The 27,147-nt window shown below is 34.0% G+C and overlaps 2 protein-coding genes across 3 annotated transcripts in view; one reads left to right on the top strand and one right to left on the bottom strand.

Annotated features, from left to right (window-relative positions):
* The window catches only part of THSD7A (thrombospondin type 1 domain containing 7A), a 394,233-nt gene that overhangs the window by 172,006 nt on the left and 195,080 nt on the right, over positions 1-27,147 (bottom strand). Inside the window, exons 3-4 of the mRNA XM_081283672.1 lie at positions 22,294-22,542; positions 19,223-19,404 (exon numbers count right to left, since the gene is read on the bottom strand). Of these exons, the coding sequence (XP_081139798.1) occupies positions 19,223-19,404; positions 22,294-22,542 (431 nt within the window). The remainder of the gene's footprint in view (positions 1-19,222; positions 19,405-22,293; positions 22,543-27,147) is intronic.
* The window catches only part of PHF14 (PHD finger protein 14), a 604,994-nt gene that overhangs the window by 550,502 nt on the left and 27,345 nt on the right, over positions 1-27,147 (top strand). The window lies entirely within an intron of this gene.

Raw genomic sequence — 27,147 nt, 5'->3', positions numbered from 1 at the left:
TGAAACTGGGAGTGCTTAACTACTGATTCACATTCCCTTCCATTTTTATTATTTATTTTGAGACAGAGTCTTGCTAAGTTGCTTATGGTCTTACTAAGTTACAGAGGCTAGTTTTGAACTTGCAATCCTCCTGCCTCAGCCTCCTAAGCTATTGGACTTTTAGGATCTTGAAAAACTCCTCAGTTATTCAAGAGAACAGATAAGATTGCAAACCACAGCTCTATTTGGACCTATTGTCAACTTGCAGCTCACCATCATTCCATATCTTCTGAACTCAGATTTCTCAAGGTCTCCTACTTTCTTATTCTTCTTTTTCTTTGCTGTCTCTCAAATTCAACATTTCTTTTTCTTAAGCATTTTTCCCTCTTATTGATTTTATACCTTTTCATGAAGTTTTCACTGGTGATATCTATTATTAAATATATTCTATATTTTTCAGTCTTCCTTTTTAATCTCAGCTCTATGTCTTTTACATTTATGCTTTTGTCAACTTCTAGTCTAACTGTATACATTCAAAATATTGCCTATTATTTTACCATCACTTTAATTTTAACTTTAATTTTAATGATGTTTAAGTGCCATGCTTATTCCCTCATGACTTTTTCTCTAAAAGTTCATTTGCAATTTAATGACTTTCCTCCAAACCTTTCCTAATTACTATTATTTTTAAGTTCACTGATCTCACATTTTTCTGACTTTTTCCCCCTCTGGACAGTAAAAATGAGGAAGCCCACATGGACATGTGTGGAGTGTGGTGTTCTTCCTCCTACAGACCTTCTGTTTATCCTCAGAGTAACTTGGGTGTTTTTAATCATCACTTAAAAAATGGAACTGCTGTGCTTTTTAATATTTCAGGGCATTCAAAGCTTACACAAAGAGCTACATATTTTAAAACTCCTTACATATGACACATGAAGAACTACTGATTATGGGGGAGAAAATGTCAGTCTTGTAACTCAAGCCAAAGAGGCTGTGGGGAGAAGTGGAGGTTGAGGTGGGGTGACTTAAACCTCAGTTTCACCTTGACAGGGAAAGGTAGGATGAAAGGAGAAAAGAACAATTGAGAGGATATGTAGAGGTAGATCTTAAACAAGGGAGCTCTTATCACATGTGATTAGCATATGTATTCCCATTTTGAGATTGTTTCTGTGTCATTTATGATGGAGTCCTCAGAGGACTCCTGAGGCTATGACTTTGCCCAGCTCTTTTCTCTGGTCAGGGGAATGTTTTCCAGTGGGCTCAGCTGCATCAAGTTGGGAGACCACATTAATTTGTCAGGACTTCTGTTTGACCAGCTGACACCAGACAGATTTTAGAAACAATGAATATGAGAAGGGAAGCTGGTTTCTCCTCCAGGTTTGGGTTCTATAAGATAAAGCTCTCTGGAACTCGGGAGATGGCAGAGGTTCTGTAGATCTTGACCCATCACTTAAAATGAAGTTAGGACGCTAGTCTGAGAGAAAGTAGGTATCATGATCTTGATGTTCTCACTTATTCAGTCCCCAAGGTCAAAGCTCAAATGTTGACATGTTTTTCTCCCATAGAGATACTGTGGGATTGCATGTCATGCTTCTTGCAGAAAAAGAATCTATTCTAAATACCTGGCCTTACTTAATATTTGAGGACAGATTTATTGAGACTTTACTATATACCAGCCATGGGTCTAACAATACTATATTGATTCTCTCAGTTACACTTTCACAAATTTTATCATTTCCATTGTTTTTAAAAGAGGGAAACAGATTCACAAAGAAGTTACATAACCTCTCCAGGATCACATGGCTCAGGCATTCTATTTTCACAGACAACATTCCTAGCAGCTTGATAGCAAATTCAGATTTTATTTCTTTGAAGATGTCAGTTTGTCACACTACATAATGAAGGATATTTGCACTGGGTATACAATTTCGATAATTTGTTCTTCAGTAGATATTATTTTGTTGTCTCATTGTCATTGGTGAAATTTTCAACCCTCATTTGTTATCATTATACATATACATAAACCCAACTTATTTTTTTTATCTTTATCTTTAGTTTTTTGAATTTGACTAAAATTATTTCTATTATTCTTTCATTTGTAATTTATTCTGCCTGGGGATTACTGATCTTCATAGATCTGTAAGTTGATTTTTTCTCAACAAATTTGAGAAAATTTTGGCCATTTATATCTTTACATATGTTTTGTGCCAGATTATTTTCTCTTCTCTCTCTGGAAGATCATTAATTCATATAGTAGACATCTTGACATTCTACCAGTCACTGAATCACTATTCCCTTTTTTCCTCAATCTCCTTTCTCTCTGTTCTTCTGATCTGATCATTTCTATTGATCTGTCTTCCAAATCAATAACCCTTTCTCCTACTTAAATACATAATTTCTATGGATTTTTATTATAAATCACTTAGACTTTCTTCCTCAATGTCCAATTGTCAAGCCTACTCAGTGAATTTTTTTAATTGCACAGTGTGTATGTTATTTAATTTCCAAATTCTTAAAATGTCTATTTTTCTTCTCATACTCCCATCTGTTCACTCTCCAAGGTAATTTTTTCCTTAAGTCCTCAAACATATGTTTAATAGTTTCTTAAAGTCCTTGTCTGCTGATTCTAATATCTGTTTCATCTCAGAGTATATTTCTATTGGCTATTTTTCTTGATAATGGGTATTTTTATTCTGTTTCTTTGAATGTGTAGTAACATTTTACCATACATTGTGCACAATATGTTTTGGAGTCTGGATAATGGTATTGTTTTGTATAGAGTGCTAAGCTTTGTTCTGCCATTCAGTTAAAGTACTGGAAGATCATCCTGATTCTTTTAGGTTTGGTTTCATTTGCAATTAAAGCTGGCATTTTTCAGGTTTGACTGGGCTGTAACAGTGTGGTCCTTACTCCTAGGCCACAGCCTTTCTGGGGCCTGAGGTGCTCAGCAAATATTCTTTACCTTTGTTGGGCTGGAACTCTGACATCTTCCAGCACTGTACTCCCTATGTATACTACCATTTTCCAGCCCTCAGCCTTGCAGAACAGGATTCTGCTGGACCTCAGAGTCTGTACCCCAACATGTGTAGCCTGGCTTAGGCCAAGTCTCCACAGAGTATCCATACATAGACCAATGGACTCCACCAATCTCTCCCCAGTGCAGATTCCCCTTCTCTGTATCCCATCCTGAAGTTTACAGGCCCTTAGCAACCCAGAACTTAAATTTCTGGCTCCTTAGCTCAGTAAGACACTAAGCTTATCTTCACTTCCCTTCTGTGCAGCAGGTGAGAACCTCCATAGAAGGCAGGGGTGACTGGATGGCTTGCAGATGTGATCACAGTCTTCTGCTGCTTATTTTCTAATGTTTCAAAACAGTTACTTTATATATTTTGTCAATTATGGAGTTGTTTTATTTATTCATTTATTTTTTGAAGTTGTTCTTATTGGGATGTTTCCAGTATGTCATTATGGCTGGAAGCAGAAGACAAGCAATATGCTTGCTTTCCTGATGGTTTTAAATATTTAGTTGCCAGATTTTGTGAAATAATTCTAAAAATGCATGTTTTAGATCTTTCATCTCTTTGGCTATCAGAGAAAGACATTCTGGAAAAGTCAAGATTATATGATTAGCAAGGCATATTTATTTATGCTCAGGGTTCACTACTGAATCTATTTATTAATTTCTTCAACAAGTTCTTACTGAATACTTACTATATACATGTTGCTTATTCTGTTAGTGATTTTTTTTCTAACTGGCTTTAATGGCTTATTTTGACACATCTACTTAATAGATCATGAAGCTTATACTCTTCAGACACGTGAATTCTGATGTTGTTTTAAAATTTTTATTTGTTCTGCCATTGAAGAGAATATAGAAGGAAGGAAGGCAGATTTGAGTGTATGATTAGAGATGTTAAGTAGAAAGATCAATGTGAACTTCCCTTTTCAGAGGAGAATTTTGGGATACATATATAAATTTGGGAACCCAAATAAAATTGAGTGATGCAAATAATATCCTTACCTTATTATTCTCCCTCACATCACCCTATTTTAATCCTCTATGTAGTGCCTAAGGATAACTGATATTTTCTTTACTTACTTATAATACATCTCCTTCCATTAATACACTAATTGAAACAAGAAGTACTTTGTGTTGTCAACTTCATTATTTTTAGCATTAGAACAGTGTCAAGGACATAGAAGGCAGTCAGTAAACATTGGTTCAAGAAATGCAAGACTAAATGAATGTCTTCCTGTCATAGAAAGTAGAACATGAGCATTATCAAGCATGTATAATATAGTTTTATTGTCACTAGATAGGAGCAACTTTAATAGATCACTTGCTTCAAGAATGAATTACTATTACTCTAAAACCAATATCATCTGGATGTGAAGTAGCTTTTGCCAGCATCAAACTTGTATATGACTAATAACCCTATACTCCATGGCACCATGCTTAAAATCAATGGCTTAGGGGCTGGAGATTTGGCTTGGTGTTAGAGCACTTGCCTCGCATACATGAGTTCCTGGATTCAATCTCTAGAATCACAAAAAATCCACCACTACCGACAACAAAAAAACAAAACAAACAAACAAAAACACAGGTTCAGGAGCCAGACCTCTTTGATTCACAATCTTGATTAGGACATTTACTAGCTATATTCCTTGGGAAAATTATTTAAACTCTTGCAACTCAATATTATATAATAATAATAATGTTTATTTTTCAGGCTATGCTGGGGGGGTCTAATAAGCAAATTAATGTAAAATGTTTAGAAGGGTGTCTCACAAATAGCAAGCATTCACCCTCCACCTCCTCAGTACCATTATTAGTTCAAATTAACTCTTTTGGTTTCACTAATATATGCTTGGTAATCATCTCATCTTGAATGTAATAGCAGAAAACCAGATTGCTTCTTCCAGGAGATCACATAATTGTTGATGCTGGATCTCTCTTGCATCTGTTTTGGATTTTTGAGTTATAAGGTATGGGATATATTAACCACCTCTGATTTAATTGTGCCTAGATAAACTCTTTGTTTGGTCTGCATTTTCCTAGATTTGAACTCAACCTCCTATAGAAGAGAGAGATTATTTCATGCAAGCTTGTCTTTGTGATGCCTTTTGATATTTTCTTAAGGATGTGGCTCCTATCCTCATCTGGATGATGGTTGGAAAATGGATCTTGGCATTTAACTATACAAATAGCAATCAGAACAGCTATATTCCAGATCCCTGTATCAGGGGATACAAAGAAACTCTCTGCTTCTAACAAAGCTCAGCATACTTCCTGAAGGAATAGCTGTGCATCCATTCATTTATTGCACCCTTTCTGAAGTCAATTCCTGGATTATCCTGCTTAGCAGGGACCTATAAATCCATACCATATCATATTAAGTCCAGTTATTTGCCTTTAATGAGTTATGCATTCATATTTATGCTAGTGTCTTGACATTGATGAAAGAGAAAGTTTTCTTATAAAATTCACAGTAGTGTTTATTGTAAAGATGTTAATGAGGTTGTAATTCAATATTGTTACAGTGTCTTCTTTATGAAAGCCCACAGGTGATTTTTTTTTCTAGCCCTAGAACCAGAAATTGTTGTGCTTCTCTTTTATAGCTAGTTCCTATTGTCTTTTGGGCACTGTGAATTTCATAATTAATGCAGCATTCTTCTTTATGTTGGCTATTACAAGCTTAGAGGTAGAACTTGTGGCCTACTTCAAGAAATTCATAGGATCTTATGGCTCACACTCTGTGCATTATCTTTATTGTATTCATCATTGGTTTGATATCTTCTTTCTGGCATTTTTCCTTTGGTCCACATTCTTCATCCATTTATACTTAAAATCATTTCATCTCCCTTTATTGCTACACCTTTATTGTATGTATTTACATATAACAAAGTGGGACATACTAAGTATTAAAAATCACACCATCAACTGCGAATTTCTTTTCTATCTATGCATAAAGTAAATGTGCAGCTTGATGAATTCAAGTCACTCTCAAGCCATTAATATGAGTCGTTTTCTCATAAAGAATATCAACTATGGGGAAATCTACATATTTTTAGAGGAGACAATCATTGCCCTGTCTAAAGCACACTGCATACAGCACAAATGCATATTGTTCACATGGAAACAAGACTATAATTCATAGCTAGCTGTGGGCTTGATTCTGATGGTGTAAAGTCTGGGATGGAGAATAGTTCATACCCAATGACTTTTTCTGTTAAAGCATGAGACTTCCACTAATTAATAATTTCTTACCTAAAAAATAGTAATTTTTTATGTTCCAACATAATACTGATTCAAATTATGGACAAAATTACATTGACCTTATAGAATCACATCAGAGAATGTACTTCCTAATTGAGTTGTCCATAGAAAAGGCTTAAATTATGCTTAGGATTTTTAAAAAAATTTAGGTATAAGGGACACATTTCTATGCCATTTTTATTTGTTTATTTTTACAAGAGATAACAGATAATATAAAGTGCTTCTGATGATTTTTATAAAATTATGAACAGCTACTAAATCCACTGCACTTATTCTGGAACAAATTCACATAGCAGGGTATCCCTGGTTGGAGCTCAGACCCTATAGACAAGAATTGGCTTTTTATCCATGCTTGGTCACTTATTGTTTTAGTGTGTCTGGGAAAATTATTCAACAATTATCCATTTGGTCATGTATTAATAACTCTACCACAACATGTTACTTACTTTGCTTACACCCTTGGATAGACTTTTAGAAGGTACTGTGAAATAAACCAATAGCTTTCCTAGTTGGAAAACATGACATTATTTTCAAAGTAATTCTGAAATTCCCAGTGGGGTAGGAACTTATTTTTTTTCCTTTTTATTTATTTATTTATTTTTTTATTGGTTGTTCAAAACATTACAAAGCTCATGACATATCATCTTCCATACATTTGATTCAAGTGGGTTATGAACTCCCATTTTTTACCCCAAATACAAGTTGCAGAATCACATCGGTTACACATCCACATTAATCTAAGGTTTTCTAACCAGAACTAGCAGAGAACATGTAAACAATAAAACTCTTATATTTTTTTTCTGCATCTATTCACTATTATTATATTAACAATAAAAATTAAGTTCACCCGGCATAATTCTGCCTAATCAAAGGGGATTTAGATTCTTGGGGATCCTATGTGATGTGAGGAGCAAATGGACTAGTGTGACATTCCAAGTTTGAGCAATGGAGAAAATGTTCTTTTTAGAGTACCAAACAATCCCAGGGTTATTTACAAGCATTTCCTCCAGAATCCTTTGGCAATGCAGTCCTTCAGAAACTTCTCAAGGATTCTGGGCCACAAAAGAAGGGAAGTTGTAATTATTCTGTCCTGTACAACTACAGAAGTAAAATTTGTCATTTATTCTTACTCTAGAACAATAAAAAGAGGGGTTTGAAAAATGTCTGCTATTTCCAAGAAAGGAAGAATTTCATATATGATGTAAGCATGTGGCAGGCTTCACAACATATCGTAAAGAGAGTCCACATATTGTGCATCCTCCCTTATGTTTCTCAACTTACAAGGCTGGTATACAATTACAACTTGAATGCATGTAAAAGACTAGGAGTCAAATTATATTTTGAAAAATGTACCCCTTTTTTTTTCTCAGTTTAACCAGAAAAGCAGACACATAAACAAAAGCAATCAATGTTCATTTTCATATAATAAATGCAGGGCCTTATGCTGGGCCTTACATGTGTTTTCCCATTAGGTCTTTTCAAATGAAATAAAAGCAAAGAAAAAAAGATTGATATTGGGGAGGTTAACAGGTTAATTTGCAATGAAACACTATAAATCAGATATCCAGGAGGTCAACATCCTCTAACTGAAAGGATTTTTTTGACTTTCTTAGAGATACTTCCAAATGACTAGCAAATATACCCCACCCTCTGCTAAGAATGATTGGTTATAATAACGAAGTGTAATGGGGGGAAACACTATGATCTCTTTTTAAAGCTTAATTCCTAGGAAGTTGGCATGAATATTAATGAAGCAATTTTAAAAGAACTGAATCATATATATCATGTGGCAAATGTGTACTAGTATAAAAGGGCTATAATAGGCTTTGGATGAAGTAAGATGAGTAGAGGTCTTATAGTTATTTACAGTATGGTGGGTGAATATTTGGAAGGTTAGAATAATAGGTGAAGGCATTTCAAGAAATGCAGTAGCAGCAGGCATGGTGGCACATGCTGTAATCCTGGTGATTCCAGAGTCTGAGACAAGAGAATTGCAAGTTCAAAGTCAGCCTCAACAATTTAGCAAGACCCTCATCAACTTAGTGAGACCCTGTCTCAAAATATAAATAAATACATACATACATACATACATACATACATACATACATAATAAATGGGCTGGGGATATAGCTTGGTGGTTAAGCAATGCTGGGTTCTAGTAAAAGAAGAAAAAAGAAAGGGGGAGCAATAAGAGAAAGGGCACAAAGATGCCACCAGTCTATTAAAATGATAAATGATCCTTATTGGCATAAAGAGAGTTCTTTTCCTTCTACACACATAGCACAGACTCTGACACTTAAAGCATGTATAGAATTTAAAATTGAAAAGAGGTATATTGTCTGAGTCAGCTATTTTCCTGCTGTGACCAAAAGACATGACCAGAACAATTTTAGAGGTGGAAAAGTTTATTTTGGGCTCACAATTTCAGAGGTCTCAGTCCAGATGGCTGACTCCTTTGTTCTGAACCCAAGATGAGGCCGAACATCATGGCAGAAATGTGTGGAGAAGAAGAGCAGCTCAGAACATGGCCATCAGGAAGCATAGATAGTTCTTGCCGGACAGGGACTAAATATAAACCTCTAAGGCAAGCCCCTGATGACCCACCTCCTCCAGCCACACCCTATCCACCAACAGTTACCACCCAGTTAATCCATTCAAGTGGATGAATACACTGATGTTAAGACTCTCATAACTCAAATCATTTCACTTCTAAACTTTCTTGTGCTATCTCCCTTTTGAGCTTTTGGGGGACATCTCACACCTAAACCATAATATACAGCAAATGTATATAATTACAAAAATAAAAATTACTACTTGGAATTCTTGAATTGCATTTAATATATAATATTTTCCTTAAATTGGCTCACTCAGTAATCAGCATTTTAGTTGGTTCTACGCTAATAATAGTATAGATCCTTGTACTTTGAATGCATTTTTTTTGTGTGCGCGCAATAAATGGTAAAACCTTCCCAAGATGAATCTGTTGTCATGGCTTTCTTTTCCCATTGCTATTCTTCCTGGTTTATTTCCCTTTTTATTGCCCATTGCTTTTAGAAGAAATAAATATTAATGAGTTCCACAATGTAGTTTGTACTCCTCTGTTAACACTGGAGAGAGTAGCTAGTCCCTATTGAGCAATCACCAGCAAGGCAAAGAACAGCCAGCCTCAGCCACAAACCATTTCTTTTACATCCTTAGATAGCAGGAGTGTGCCTCGGAAAAAATGCTATTCATTCACCAGTGCATATCCCTGAGTGCTAGTTTCGAAATTCCTTCTGGTACTATCATTCATCTACAACAGACTTGATAAAATAAGTGCTTAAGGGTTACAAAAAGCACAAAGACTACAGTCACTTGATAGTGTCAGGTTAGGTGACATTTTATCTCCCATCTTTCTTGCATTAATGGAAGGTCCTATACTAATGGCTATGTCTTCTTTCCATCTCAGGTTACAGGGATGAAGTAAACTGAAACAAAGTCTTTGCTCCCTAAAATTCTCAGTTTAAACACTGTCAAAGTCGAGTAGGTTTCCAAAGATTTACAGCTCAGGGACCGGAAACTGAGTCCAAGGAGCATAAATAAGATCAATATTACAACTGAAAATTCAACTTCACTCTGGAAACACAGTAACTTTCCAATCCAGGCTTTCTTCCCAGTCTAATATCTGTAATTATAGGAAACGGGGTTTTTCAGGACCATACACCTGTGTTCTGTTTCTCACCTTCAAGTCCTGATTCCCTTTGGCACTAATAAAGCCCCAAATCTATGTTAGTAATAGAAGCAGATTCATTTAGAAGCCTAAGAATCTTAAGATTCAGGACCTTTCACAGGTAGAGGCTCTTTCTGAGGACCTGACAGAAAACATGGTGAATAGTGACCAGTTTTATATATGGAATTTTGCAATCTTCTTCTTTTCTTTTTCTTTTTTTTAAATTAAATAATTAGTATTCATTAAGAATTATAAAAGCCTTTATGCACAGACTTGGGATCCCCTATTTCAGTCCCTCTTAAAGCTTTGGAAAGAGGTGAACGGACTCATTATCTCTATGGTAAAATCAATACCTGGTTACAATCAATCAAACTTATAGAGAGAGAGAGAGAGAGAGAGAGAGAGAGAGAGCGAGCGAGAGAGAGAGAGAGAGAGAAATTCCTGTGCTCACTCTAGTCCTAGAGAGTCATAACTTCATTGGGACTTTTACATTTTCTTAAAGCATTCAGGTGATTCTCAAAACTATATATTGTGGATATGAGCTTTAGAGACAAATAATTCACCTGATGAATATGGGTAAAAGTTCCTTGTAAGGACTAGACTGTGGTGTAGTGCAGAGTCAGAGCTTAATTAGCGAGCCTTAAACTGGATGTCCAAAAAAGTACCCCCACATCAGCCTTGTGAAGGGTCAATTCTGAACTCCAAGTAAACCAAGCTGTAAATAGGAGGCTATTAGATGTACACTGCCTGATGATAGCAATCAAAGCTATTTTTTAAACATTGTACCTTCAACATACAAATCTTGGATGTAATCTAACAGTTGTTCAATTAGTTTGGTGAGTGAATAAAAGACCAAATGGGATACATAAATTTGCAATACTTTGTCAATCAGACTCTGATGTGCTAATGAGTAACACAGAACAGACACAGAACAAATTCAACATGAAATCCTTGATTCCAACTCCTTGTTCCCTGCAAGTACATGTTCTCTTTGAGTCAACCAAATAATTAACACACTGCCTTAATAAATGAAATCAACATATCAACATCATCAATGTTATTACTATTGTTTTTTTATAGTTGGAATTTGGGATTTAAGTAAAGATAGAAGTATTTCATTACATTTTATATTGTTAGAAATATCTTATGGTTCTAGCCTCTTAATATCTCAATATAGCATAACATTTTTACTCAAAATGCTTCATCCTGATCAGCTTAATTTCACTCACACATTTTGCTAACACATCATCTATAGCTTTGCCTAGACACTAATACACACAAGAAATTTATCTTCTCTAGATAACAGTTCCTTTACCAAATCATTTATCCTTTCCCAAACTGTGAAAGAATAGGATGACAGAGTGGGAGATACGTGTGCATACTCACAAATTTTTTGTTGTTTCTATCCTTCAATTTTAAATAGTGTACACTCACTTTCATGCAACGTTGAACAATATCAATTTGTACATAATTGGAAATAACTCAATTTTTATTGAGTTTTATGTTTGAAAAGGTTATCCTTCATTCTAATGATAGGATAGAAAATGATTATCCAAGAAAACTTTCTATCAAATGTTATTTAATTGATTCAACCATTCATTCTTTTGGCTACTTCTGACATTGTATACATATGTGATTTAAGTTAATCTCATTGCCTTGATAAAATAAAAATTTCATCTGTGCTTTGTATGTAAAGATGACATTATTGACTGGGAAGTGCAATGTGTGACCTGTTCATCTGTTTGCATTTGCCAGCAGCAGTGAATGTTTAGATTATATAGTTTGATCACAGCAAACATTTGTAATACAGTTGATTGGTCTTATAGATGTAGTTCATAATTAAATCGGAATGGTTCTCTGTAGTAACCTTCAGCTCTGACATTTTTAAACCCCTTTTCTGGTCTTTTTTATTTACTATTAGATCATCTATGTATAAAAAAATGATTCATACTTATCCCTTATGTAGTACTTTAATTAAACTGATTCAATTTTATCCAGTCCCTTTCATTTTATCTATTGGATTAGAATATATACAAATATGCATTATATATTAGTAATTGATTTTGTTTACAATAAAACATATAATTATACAATTATATAGTAATGATTATTAAGCTAAAATATGTACATTTGCTCTATTGTTACTCTTAAATTCTTCACATGCTTAATGACTTAATAAAATATAGACTCTTTAGTGCCTTCACCCTGTTCCTAAGCAATATAGCCATTATTGTGTCTTCCTGCCATATATTATTGTTCATCAGCTAATTAAACATTATGGTTATTAGTATTGTTCATACACATTGATGCTTATTTAAGCTGCCCAGGTGTTTAACCAAATTCTTTCCTCATCTTGACTCCTGCTCTTTTTTGGTTTACTGCCCTGCTTCCTCAACATCATCCTGTAGCAGTTGGTCCCAGGGAGGTGTATTGGCAGTAACCCTTCTTTTGCCTTTGTCTTAATTTTGCTCAGACATTTGAATGTTATGTAACTGAGTGAATAATTTTAACTTGGCAGTTATTTTCCTCTCAATACTTTAAATATATCTCATACTATTTTGCTTGTTTTATCAACTGTTGAGAACTTAACTGTTAATTTCCTTGTAATTAATATCTTTCTTTCTTTACTCCTTTTAATATACTTTTGTAACTGGTGAGGTGAAATCTCACTAGATTGTATCTAGGTGTGGATGTGGATATATTATTATTGCTTATGTTATTACTACATTTACTGATTCTTGTCTTTCACCTGTGAATCACCCCCTACCTACTTGTTCAAATCTGTATGATTGTCATCTTCATTTTTATTTTCAACTTCTATTCTCTGTTGCCTATTGAATAATTTAGCTCCATCTGTCTAACCTATCCATTTGTTGAATCTCCGATAAATGTATTTTTTCAGTCTGGAACTCCTATGTCATTTTAAAAAAATCTGTCTTTTTCATTGTGACTCAATTTTTTTTTTGTGTGTTTTACATGTTTTCTTTTAGGTTTTCAATAACATTTTAGTATATATATTTTATGGTCTCTACCCAGTATTTATAGTATTTCCAGTCTTGAGTGTCTAATCTTACTGATTACTAGGCATTTTAAGTCCTGTGTCCTAGAGAGTATTTTTCCTCATGCAATTTGTAATTTTGGAGGTACAGTTTAGCAGGGAGAATCCTGTGATTAAAGTATTGCTGTCTAGATGGCCTCTGTTTTTCCTAGTTTCAGGAAGTACCATTGGCCTTATACCATTTCTTATATTAACTTCTCAGCTTTCTGGATTTTGGACTCATGGAAATAGCTATAAATTTGAAACTAGAACTAGTGTGAGAACAGGTCAATAGTTGTCATTCTTTGGAAAAGCTCATTTCCCACTGGCCTGAAGTTGAGGCTGACCTGCTTCATGGTCATTTCCCTATAAAGGGAAGTTGAGCCTCTCTGCTCACCTGATGCTGTAACCCTTTAAGGTTGATGAAGTAATGTAGTATTTCTGCTTGTACTCTGTATCACTGACTAAATGCTCAATGTCATGTTCTGTATCACAAGGTCTGGTAATGTATAACCATAACCATGCTTCTACACCATCCCCACCCCAGGGCAACCAGAGAAAGCTTCAGATTAATCACACTGGTTTATTCTGGGAACCAATTAATCAAGCTCAGTCTGCCCCTAAAAGGTTTTATAAATATATAGTATCTTGCATGTCTAGCTGTTTTATCAAGGATGGTCTTCAGTTAATCTAATCTGGCATATTGTTGAAAGTGGAATATTAGATTCATTTGGAAATAGGTATGTTAAGGCAAAAAAAAAATCATGTGTATTAGAGTAGTAAGGTCAAGCGGAAATAAAAGAAAAAAAAAAAACAGGATTCCTGATTTCTATTTGGTGTTCTTTTGAAAGTAATCTTACAATGAAAAATCAAAAGATTTTTACGTGATCTAATATAATTAGAAAAGAAAAAAGATATATCAAAACTTCTCTTCAGTGACTGTCTAAAATGATCAAAGTACATTAATCTTGACTCTTGTCACTTATCTGACAACTGGATCTTGTGTCCTCTTTTTAAATTCTGAGGTATGACTAGTTCTTTGGGTGAAAGTTAGGGTGAGTGTGAATATGGCCTCATCCTAAAATAAAGACTATTTTTAAAAAAAATTTAGTTGTAGTTGGACACATCATCTTTATTTCATTCTTATGTGGTGCTAAGGATCGAACCCAGGGCCTCATGCGTGCTTGGCAAGCTCTCTACCTCTGAGCCACAACCCCAGCCCAAAGATAGAGACTATTTTTAAAAGGAGAAGGTATAGTTGAAACATTTGAGAGATGATTTTCAGGAAGATTTTACAAGGAGACAGTAATTATGTCAAAAAACAAATAATTTTTAAGCACCTAAATCAGTGCTGTGGACTAAATTGGAGAAGGTTGTGTTCCATTCTTTTATGGTCATGTTAGGGTGTGCTGTGGTGTTGTATATCACTAAAAAGAATTTTAAAAAATACAAAAAGGGGGGCATATGAGCACAGCTTTTATGTTTAGCTACCTTCTGAGCTTCCTCATTATATTTTCCTTTTATTGCCTTTTTGGGTGAAAACTTCCTGAAATCTCATCAGTAAGTTCTTCCTTCAGTAAAATGTCTAAGTTTCCTCTAGGTAGAACACTAAATATCTTAATCTAATTCCCAGCAGGTGAGTTTTTATTAGCTTTCATCCCAATGGCTGAAACCTCTTGGCATCTCACTTTCCATTTTATATTCCACTGATCACAGAGAAACTTCAGAGGGTAACAGCCTTCTTTGCTACAAGATATCCAGAGGACTGACTGACAAGGTGGCTCCAATTCCTTCAGGGATTTTCTAAGTTTTAATTATTCTATAATAATATTATAATTGAATCTACTATATTATGAATGTATCTCATTGCATTTACACTGTAGACTTTATTTTCAAAATGTAGCCATTAGCTCAGCCCCAAATGGAATACTAAGAAATATGATAAATTATAAAAACTGTTAATACCTAATGTCCCTCAACAAGTGTTCATATCCAAATTTTATACCTGTTTGTATAATTATAGCATAGTGAAAGTTTTAGAATTCAGTAACTCAGAAATCTTTTAATGTTTTTCCGTAATTTACATCCACATAGCAATGTCATAGGAAGTCAAGAAACATGAAATCACTTATATTTCATGGGGAAACTTTGATATATTTCTTGTAATGTAGAAAGTAAAGGTAAACCACTATCTTTCCTTGTTGCTTTAAAGATTCAATCAGGGAACCTATGGAGACTCCCAAGCCTAGAGTTCTTTAATACATATCTCTGATGAAAATGTCATGTAAAATATTCTCACCTACCTGTATTTCAAAAGTGATGGATAGGAAAGGTGCAGCTCTCGACTTTGACATACTGTGATATTTACTTTTTGAAATAATAGGGAAATAGCACCATAAGCATAGCCTTCCTTTAGTTTTCTTTTTTTTTAAATAAAAACCTTTGAATAAGGTGAGTTCATTTGTGGAAGCTATAAAAGTAAAATTGTAGTGAGTTTGCATTCTATTTAGGCATGGCATGACTATTTTATCCTCATTTCTTTGCAGAATATGGGAAAGCATGAGTTCTTTATTTGCCCTTCTGCCTGTCCATTCAAAGTTCATATACTCTTCCCTCCATCTATTTTAGCATTGACCCTCCAATATTTTCTGCTGATGTATCTCATTCTATGTCACCAAACAGGTTCATTTTGTGGACTTCTTTTCTTAATAATGCCAATACCGCTGACCTTTTCCAGATTTTAATTTTGAGTATTTGATGAGATTTCTACAGAGGAATGTTCTGACTTAAGGTCCCTAAAATATAAATCACTTCAAGTTTCAAAGTGTTTTTCAATCAATACTTTTAGATTATCTCATTTAAAACCATGTTCAATTTGAACCAACAGGAAGAATTTTAAAAATTATTCTGAATAAAATCTAATGTCACTCCATGTATCCAATAATCAGCAATATTTTCACTAGATTTCTAGGATAGCCTCCCCTTGGGTTAGACTTCTTTCTGTAATATTCTCATAAGGGTGGATATTATACCAACATAATATAATTATTTAATTATAATAATAGTTATTATTATAATTACATTAATTAAAATTATTAATATAATTTCACAACAGTTGGACTTTTTTTTTCACAGCCTACTAGAATCCTGATTGACTGGCTCAAAACAAACTGTCAATGGTTTTACTATTAACTTTCTCAGTGAAAAACATATCCAACTCTAGAGTGATGCAATGGACCTTTTGCTCACCTGAATACTGTGGGGGAAATTGTCAGGATTGAGAGGGTTGACAATAGTAAGCAGCAGTATGTGAATAAAAGGTAGGCTCTTGGCAAAATCAAGTGAATATAGTTTATAAATTCTGTCACCAACTTAATCAATATTCTGATCGCATAATTCATTGACACAAATAACATACCAAGTTGTGAATATTATCCTAAATAATTTGTGAGTACTTTAAACATATAAATATTTTGATTTTTTGGAAATTCCTAAGTTACTCAAGCAGGAGGTTTTTCTTTTTCTTTTTTCATTTTTTTTTTGCCAGTGTTGTATGAATCATTTAATATAATGCATACACCAATGAATAAAATAAAGTAATATGGACAGGGTAACATGGTTGTTATTATTCCCCTGTATAAGGTGATCTACCAAGAAAATAAAGAAATTACCAATTACTTTATTTCCTTTATATTTGTATCAAGAAGCTTATTTTTTAGTTAATGTGTTTTATTTTGAGTTACAGTACGGTTACATGTGAAAACAGTGTATGTATAGAACAATGTGAGTGAGCAAAAGGAATAGCATAGACTTTGTTTTTCAAAATAAGTACAGTATGCCTGCTCTTGGTCCTGGTTACATAGTCAAGGTCTCTTGAAGTTAGTGTGTTCGTATCAAGATTGGTTGAGGGAGCTAATTTGAGAGGCTTCTCTCTATCTTTTTACATGAGCTTTGAATTTTTCATATTTACTGAAGGAAGAGCTCCTGTGAACAACTTTCTACAGGCTAACTGTACTCCATTAAGCATGTATTACCCCTGGGATGCTAATCTATCAGATAGTTTCCTGTTGGGAAATGTTAAGAGCTGCTGGGGGGAAAGGCTAAGTTCTGAAAAGGAAAGCTGTAATTTTTGAGAAGAATCAACTGTTTCTGCAAAAACTTATCAGTAGTCTTAATAATATAATATGAATGGACACAAATTCCTAAGTTACTCATTTACATTATAATATTAATTGTAGTTGAAGTAATTACTTCCATATCTATTGACTTTTGCCTTGACATTTGCTTTAGTCTAACAGATACGTCTTAATAATGATACTGTGTGTGTATGTGTGTGCCAGTTCTTTTTTCTCTGACTTTCATTTCTGGTGCTCCGCAGTGGTTTGCCAGGGGTATGAGAGGACTTTGAAAAAAAATGATTTAAAAAATATCCAGTTGCAATTCCAAATTCTCAAGGACCTTTTGAAAGTAATAACCTATCAGACATAATTGATATTCAGAAACTAAAATCTGATCCACCTCCAGCAATGAAATTATACTACTCTGAGAAGACTGCTATAATAAATCTACCTAAGAGTGTTAAAAATACAGCCATTAAAGTGGCCAAGAAAATATTAATGTACTAACATTACATGTTTTATGCTACTTTCTTACAACCTCAAGATACATTAGTAGTAAAATGTATCCCTAGGCTAGATTCCTAAATGAGTTGACATGCTGTGTAAAATTAGTGGATACAGAACAATTAAAGTTTGGAAGTAGCAAATGCAAAACTTCAGTGCTTATCTTTCTTGAGTTACTGGTCACTGCTGTCACTTCTTTGTGTGGTGGTAAAGAAGCTCTCTTTCTGTTTATAAAACATTCATTTCTCTTTGTTCTTTTCCTTCTTTTTGATCAAATTTGTTAGATTCCTTCCCTGAACAGTTTTCTTTTTCTTTTGTTGGTATCAACTAAGATCTTTTTCTCTATTATAAACCTTTTCCAAACAACTCACTCCCTAGGAAATTCAATCCTGTCCTTGGCATACAACATGCTTGTGTTTAAAGATGTACGCTTTGTCTTTGCTTTTCTCTAGTGTTGTGCCTCAATACACACAGTTCCCTCTGCCTGGAAAAAACTCCCTCCTGCATTCCTCATTCATTTATCTGTAAGCAGTGTGTCCACCAACACCTGGCTCACGTGGCAACCTCTACTTTAGAGGAGTCTGTTTCTATGATCCCCCAACAGTCATTATAAAACTCAGTATAATGTCTTCATCTTGGGTTTAAATATTGTTTGGTTTTGGTGCTATCATGAAAGATTTGAAGACTTTCATGACATGAAGCCTGTATGAATATTTTTATCCTATCTTATGGCATTTTTGGAACTCTGTTGGCTACCAGCTGATATATGTTGAATGTTTAGTGATAGAAGTCCTGTTGTTCTTCAGACCAAGACAGTGTAAGAAAGATGGCTTATAGCACTGCTGAAATTCATTCATATTTTTTAAGAACTTTAGATATACTCATTTACTATAAAATTTATCCAGTGTTGATGAGAATTTTAGAATGATGTCAATATATAATAATGTATGTTAATATATAGTAATGTATAATTTTAACCTATGCCATATTGGATTCACTTATTCTTTTGCACATTTATTGCATCTGGTTCCCAAACTGAGATTTTTTAAAAAATCTAAAATATGTGTGCCAAACTACCAAAGGTGGTAGTGGTGGGCATGACTTTGGGTTAAAGCTTCCTTATACTGTACTTTTTATTCTCAATTTACTTCACTTAAATTCAATTAAAATATTTACTCAATATCATAATTAACCTGTTTTAACAAAATAAGATAAGATTTATTGTTTTACAAGCAGGTTTTGAAAATTTTGCACTTTGTATACTGGCATTCTGTGTATACTTACAAAATAAAATATTTTAGTTTTATAAATATTGCTGCTAAATTTTATGCAAAAGTGAGTCATGAAGGCGTTTTAGTCAAAAATTTTAAAAAGAGACTCCTCAGCAAATCAAAGCTGACCAAAGATGAAGTTGTATCTTGTTTTTTTTTTTTTTTAACAATTATTATGTGATTTACAGTTTACCATAATGGAGACCAACCATAATGTGAACAGAAATGCTGTTCTTTGTGCCCCCAAATGGCCCTGTAAATGTGACTCCAGAGCCATCACAGGCACCCTGTCCAGGAATGAATCATTTAGAAGAAAGTAGAAAGTACCTTCTCTGTCCTTGCGGGTATTTAAGTGCGCGAGGAGATTTCCATTGGTTCCCACGCAGTATGCCTCTCGGGTCTGGATGCCTCCTCCACAGAGGGCTGTCTGGTTGCCACGTCTCTTGTCTTGTTGGCTCAGCAAAGGGTCCACGCGGCACTCGGTCCACTCTGTTGTTGTCCAGCCATACCTAAAGACAGAAAATGCCAGCGCCCACCATGCTTATCGAATAAAATGCTTCTCCACTCGTCTCATCTTGTATTCTAATAATTAACCTAAAAACATTTTCCTCTGGACTCCATCACTGACTTTACAAGGGCCTTGCACATCCAATTTCAATCCTTCCTTTATCCTCAGCGGCGCTCCATTTAAAAAGGGGTTACATTTAGAGTGATCCTGTTTTAATTGCTACTACTGGAAGTTCCTTATAAATATTTTATGAAAAGAGAGCATAATGCTGAAAACATGAAATTTTATGTTCAATTAAGCTGAACCCAAGCCTGGCCTTTCTGGAAGCTCATAAACGAAGGAGGATTGAATCTAAGAAAATATTCTATGCGATGATGAACCCAAATGTTTGTTTTGTCTTTAAGAAAATGAATGAAAATTGCTTCTTCCTACTGAAGCAAAATTCTAATTGTGTTTTACGATTTAAAAATATAACAGGAAATTCAGAGTTTTCAAGAATAAATTTTTTTTCTTCTGTAATGCTGAGCATTCCTGATAAGTGCTGATGAATGATGAAAAGAGCTGACATTTCTAATCAGTGCAACACAGGAAAGACCATCTGTGATTCTCAATTAAAGCTCCAATCAAGATTATGATGTGAAAGAAATGTCGGGGGACTGTCAGTCCAACACATACTTGAGGAGATAGCCAGGGAACCATTTCTGATGCCACTGAAGATAGAAAGTGATGTCATTTCTCCCCTCTAAGAAAATGGATATTCTAAAAGCCTAAAGAAATGGCTCATAGAGCACTTGGTGTCACTTTAACCAAGATGCTACCTTGGTAATTATATTACCAGCCAAAATAGGTATAAATGACCATGCTAATACTCCTCTCCATCAGACAGAAGGATTAAAGGGGCCCACAGATGTCTGTTCTGGATACTTCTATCAGTGATAAGTTTCTTGACAGTAATACTGAGATTCATACTTGTTTTTCATTTGTATTAGTGGAGATTCATGGTATAACTCAATATAGATCTGGGTCATTAAGGAAAGACAATCTTGACATTTGTTCCTAAAAGAAGGACAGTGTTCATGTCAATTCTAGACACGTGGATAATTGATACCTGGCTATGAGGGCAGGGTAGAAGGAATTAAAACCAAATAAGTAATTTGCTAGGGAAGCTAAAATGGTGATTAAAAAAAACTAAAATGGATTTATAATTAGGTCAAGGTGAGGAGTTTTATGAGAAGGAACAGATTTTAATAAACATAATAGATAATACATTTTAGAAAAATGGTACTCCAACAAAGTAAGAAAAGAAACTCAAAGATATTTACTTACTTTGTTAATAGTATTTGTTTATAGTATTTGAAAGAATAAGGTACTAATTTAAGAAAAAATAGAAGAAACTCATAGGAGAGAAAACACTCTGGAAATCCTGACGTATCCTTGTGCCTATGATATGGAGAGGGTCCACGAAAGTCAGTGGGACAGGTCAAGATGGTAAGAGGGAAACAGAGGAGTGAGTCTAAGACATAGCAGAAATGAAGATATCTTATAAATCATCATTAATTTTTGTTATTAGATTTAGTGGGAATAGTAATATTAATTTGCCTCCTCACTGGTTCATAAAGCCCAAATTGTATGAATGTTCTTTAGGTATGTAGAATATTCCAGGGAAGCTCTCAATGAATTTTATGCATTTCTATTGAGAGACTAAGATTCTCTACATTTGATATTCAAATTAAGCTGAAATATTATTATTGCCAACATAATTCACAGTAATGCTTTGGAATGATATTTTAAGGACAAAAATAATCTTGTTATAATGCCAAATATTTCAGAACTAGTCTAATTTTATTTAAATTCAGTGAGCATTTATTGGGCGCTTATTGCGTGCCAGGTCTTATGATGTATGCTGGTGCTAAAACAACAAACACATAAAAATAAATACAATTCTTATCTTCGAGGCTTTAAAGTCTCATTATTTTGATGTAGTATTTTACTTGATTGATTATGGTTTGTCCAATACATTACTGAATTTTAATAGATCATAGGAACCTATGATTTGAAAGTTTGTTCTTCCTTTTAGAATGGGGATTGAAAAATCATGGATTAAGGAGCAAATCAACTTACTGTCTGTTTTTGTAAATAAAGTTTTATTAAAACAAAGACTCATTAATTTGTTTACATATTGTGTGTAGCTCCAATGGTAGTGTTGAATCATCACAACAGAAACCTATGTGGTTTAATAAACCTAATGTATTTATGAGCTGCTCCTTAACAGAAAACGTTTGCCAACACCCAGTACATAACTAAAAACAACCAATATTTTTTTAAAGAGGAAAAAAAGAAAGTTCATCACTATATAATTGCTGCTAAAATTTTAGCCTTATGGAGATTTGGAAGTAGTGCTATTAACAACACTTTTATTCTGTAAAACCAGTATTTTTTTAGGATAGATTTTATAAAGAGATATTTTATTTTTCTGTTTAAGATGTGTTAAAAATCACTATTTCTGCCGGGCACAATGTCATATACCTGTAGTCCCAGAGGCTGAATTTTAATGGATCATAGGAACCTATGATTTGAAAGTTTGTTCTTCCTTTTAGAATGGGGATTGAAAAACCATGGATCAAAGCCATCCTCAGCAACAGCAAGCAATAGCAAGGTGCTAAGCAAGTCAATGAGACCCTGTCTCTAAATAAAATATAAATTAGGGCTGGGGATATGGCTCAGTGATTGAGTGCCCCTGAATTCAATCCCAGGTATCCCCCCCCCACCACACACACACCAAAAAAATAAAAAAATAAAACCCCCACTATTTCTTAACATACTGTTAAATTCAAATCAAATAGCTAAACAAGCATACAAGTGAGGCACACTGTGCTCTTTATTAACTCACGTGGCACAGAGGGCAACTCCATCTCCTTGAGACACGCAGGGTTCTTTTTCTTCAAGTTCTGGACATTCCTTTTCACTGCCAATAGGAAACTGCCTGATGGTTCGTGTCCGGACACGTGTGCCTGTTGGGGAGGCAGGATCACGGCATGTTGCTGAGCATGGGCTCCATTCCAGCCACTCGGACACCTGGCACTCCTTGGTGATAACACAGGATTGGACGGTCATTGGCAGCTTCTCTTGCTCGCAAAAGCTGTAAAGAGCAGTGATAGTCTCATCATAGACTCTCAGGCTGTTATGAATAATGTCTTCTATACTCCAGAGTAAAACTGGTTTATACATTTTTAAATTTCTACTTGGAAGTGTAATTCCAATTTCATTGAAAATACACTAACATCTACAATGTTCAAAAGCAAATTCAAAACTAACGTCTGAATTGCTTCTTATTTTCTAAGAGTTGTTAAACCATTCCTAGGAAATAGAAAATACAAGGAAATAAGCAAAATTAGCTGAAACTAAGTTTACCATGTTACTCATTCCAGATTTGCTTTAATTTAGAAAACTTGAAATTAAGAACTGTTAACAGATATTAGTTTCTGTTTTGTTTGGTGATTTAAATAAGCATGGTTGGCTAATATCAATATTGTTTTGAATAGAAAAAGTAATTTAATAAGTGCCTTAACATTATTTTTAATATTGTTTGAAACTTATGACTTGTAGTTATAATATGTGCTTGTTTAAATATAGCAACTTCCTCAATCCATACTTTAATAGGGAGTATACACATGAGCATCCTATTTAAATACATCATAAGTATTGAAAATACATCTAGTTATTTTTATACTATAGCTATTTCCTCTAAATATCTCTAATATTTATTTAATCAATGAAGTATTTATATCCAAACTTTTGTCTATTTAATTTCTACTTTAACTACAGGTATATTGGACTCTAAATTATAATGTCTACATTTGAAGCTGCAGAATATATGGTAGATGTTAACAACCAAGAGCATTCTTTGAGGAAATTTCCTGGAATGGAACAGATTTGTGCTGACTCTCAGCTGAACTCTTCACCAGTGTCCATAACCAATAGCATATGCTTACACAGGCAGCCTGTTGTCATGGTAGAGCTGTCTGGTTCAATGAGAGAATACACTGACAATTCTGTCTCCTCATGCAGGTAATTAACCACAGAGAAAGACATGCCCATTTTACTGTAACAATTCACATGCAGTCTTCTTAATCCCACTTTCATGTGTATGAACATTGCATTCTTATGAGACAATTAGAGCTCAAAGCCTCAAAGTCAATTAGCTGGAGGTGAGAGGTCTAAGCAGAAGATAAGCTGAGAGTGGTGGCAAAAGGGCTCTATGAGTTGCTTCTGTTTTTTGTATGACAATAGAGAGGGATCAGTGTCTGATTTCTACTCAACTGCTATGTACTGAGCATTATTGACACATTAAGCACAAGGCTAACTAACCATGGAGCACAACTTTCTATGTGATGAGCAAGTTTTCATTCTTATACTTACATATTAATCCATGAAAATCAGGTAAAATAATAACCAAATGTTGTTCTTTATAACCCATTTATTACAAAATTATACATATTTTATATCATCTTAGATAGATTTCTTATCCTTCCTTGATCATTTTCATATAACATTAGTATCAATTATGTGGACAATTCTCAGAAAGTCTCCCAATATATACTGAGCCATCCCTCCCCATGATAGAACGTTGTGATGATTTTCTTTCTCATGGGAAGGCAATGAATTAATAGACTGCAAATATTATCCATCCCTTACAAATAAGTAGGCTGCTTATCTGCCATTGATGAGGCAAACAAGCACTAGCTGTAAATCGTGCTTACAGCTTCTTTACTTAGAATTGGGTTGTTTGATCTTTCCTTTCTCCTCTTTCTCTCTTTGTATGTCTGCCTCTCTCTCTTCCTCTGTATATTTTTTCTCTTTATAACTATATTACATATATAAAAAGCTCTGTACTAGAGACAAACCCACATAAATAGTTATACCAGACAAAAGCACCAAAAGCATACATTGGAGAAAAGATGGCCTCTTCAACAAATGGTGCTGAGAAATCCATATGCAGCAAAATAAAATTAAACCACATGCACAAAACTCAACTCAAAATGGATCAAGGACCTAGAAACTAGACCAGAGACCATGTGCCTAATAGAAAAAAAAGTAGGCCAAAATCTTCATTGTGTTGGCTTAGGACCTGACTTCTTTAACGAGACTCCTAAAGCACAAGAAATCAAATCAAGAATTAATAAATGGGATGGATTCAAACTAAGAAGCTTCTTCTCAGCAAAGGCAACTGTCAGTAACGTGGAAAGAGAGCCTACAGAATGGGAGAAAATCTTTACCACATGCACATCAGACAGAGCATATATAAAAAACTCAATATATAAATAACTCAAAAAACTTAACACCAAAAACAAAAACAACAGCAACAACAAAAAACCTAAATAACTCAATCAATAAATGGGCTAAGAAACTGAACAGACAATTCACAAAACAAGATATACAATCCATCAACAAATATATAAAAAAATGTTCAACATATCTAGAAATTAGAGAAATGCAATCAAAACTACTATAAGATTTCATCTCACTCCAGTCAGAATGGCAATTATCAAGAATACAAGCAACAAGTGTTGGTGAGGATGTAGGGAAAAAGGTACACTCATACACTAATGGTGGCACTGAAAATTGCAATCTGGAAAGCAGTATGAAGATTCCTTGGAAAATTTGGAATGGAACCACCATTTGACCCATCTATCCCACTCCTTGGTCTATACCCAAAGGACTTAAAATCAGCTTATTATAATGACACAGCCACATCAATGTTTATAGCAGCTCAATTCACAATAGCTAAACTGTGGGAGCAACCTAGATGCCCTTTAATAGATAAATAGATAAAGAAACTGTGGTATATATACACAATGGAATATTATTCAGCATTAAAAGTGAATAAAATCATGGCATTTGCAACTACGTAGATGGAGTTGAAGAATATTATGCTAAGCAAAGTAAGCCAATCCCCCAAATCAAATGTTAAATGTTTTCCTTGATATGTGGATGCTGATTCATAATGGGGTGGTGGAGGCAAAAGAATAATGAAGAAACTCTGGATTGGGCAGAGGGGAGAGGTGGGGGTATGGGTGTGGGAAAGATGGTGTAATGAAACTGACATTATTAAGCTATATAATGTACAATTGCATGAATGATGTGACTCTGCATTGTGTATAACCAGAGAAATGAAAAGTTGTGCTCCCTTTGTGTACAATGAGTTGAAATGCATTCTACTCTCATGTATAACTAGTTGGAACAAATAAAAAAAAGAAAACAGAAAGAAAAGCTCTGTACTGGTGGAGTTGAATAATTGATTAGTTAAAAAATCTGTAGTACCTTCCCAAAGCCACTTCAAATCCTACTTCCTTCATGAAGCTTATTAGCTGTGATGAGCTCATATAACTTTCCAGAAATATTATTAATTTTTGCATTTTTAGATTATATTATCGGTAAACAAGAACCACAGCAATGTCTTTTTTATTCCTTGTAGAATTAGTCTATAAAAAGCACTTATGATATTCTTATTTGAGTAAAGAACATGTTTTTGTTTTGTAAAGATGCAAATAAATTCAATAGCATTACCTAAGCTGCATAGGAAGATTTTCTATATAAGAAAAGTTATCCGATATCTTCACAATATTAACAAACCTTAATATTTGTAATGTAAACAAACACAGGTGTTAGCATAGATTCAACTATTCGTTTTGTTTGTGTTAAACAAAATATATTTGTAGGTTTGTCTACTTAGTTATGAGAGCATGGCTACGAATTTAATTTGATTAGATAATTTCTTCCAAGAATAAAAATGGTTGCTTTAATACTATTCAGCAAAATGCAAAGGCACAATATAGAGAAATAAATGACATGCTTTTCAAGGTGGATGCATTTTTCACATGTACTAATATAGCCACCAAACAACTAGCAGTCCTAGCTGTAGTTTCATCTCTCATATTCAAATATGAACAAATTTAATTTTAAAATTATACTCAGATATTTAGTATTAGAATAAAATGCCAGCAAAAAATTATCTATAAATGATAGATACTAAAAATAGATTAGTATTATACATAAATACATAAAATACTAACCTATATAGTAGTTCATATATTTATATATGCATAATCTAGTATTTTATATGAAATACAGATTTTATAGATATAGATATAGATATTTAATCTATTTTTGCCTTTTCAGTACTAATGCATGGACCAGGAGGATTCCTAAGTTTTTCTGAGTCCTCTATTGATAGTAAGATAGAACATGATGAAAGCTATGCTGGTAGTCAAGACACAAGACATTCCTAAGTGGCCACTGTTAATGTTACATGACCCTTATTAGGTAGTCATGCAACATACCCAAAGATTTTTCACATGGTAGAATTACATCTTATTAAAAGATCACCAAGATCCCTTTCTTTAATAAAATTGTGTAGTGCTTAAATTTTCATGACTTAATCTTGGTCGACTTGTATTTTCAGATTGAATTTTTTTAAAAAAAGACACTGCCAACTTTTAACTGTGTTCAAGTTGCACTTCTGTCTTCAACATAAAATTAAATTTCCTATATTTTAGCATTTATTTATCAACTTGAATTAACAATTTTACAAATTTTCTGGGTTTTGTTATCTGTGTCTTTTCTTCCACAGAATTTAGCAAGAAGGGAGCAATAATTCCTATGGGAAGCAAAATGCATGCACGTTGAAAGCATTTTCCTTATAAAGACAGAGAGGTCTTTCCCTTTGCTTTGATATTTGAACATC

Source organism: Spermophilus citellus (genome assembly GCF_964194105.1).
Source record: "Spermophilus citellus genome assembly, chromosome: 3".
Taxonomy (NCBI): Eukaryota; Metazoa; Chordata; class Mammalia; order Rodentia; family Sciuridae; genus Spermophilus; species Spermophilus citellus.
This window is presented reverse-complemented; position numbering and strand designations above follow the sequence as displayed.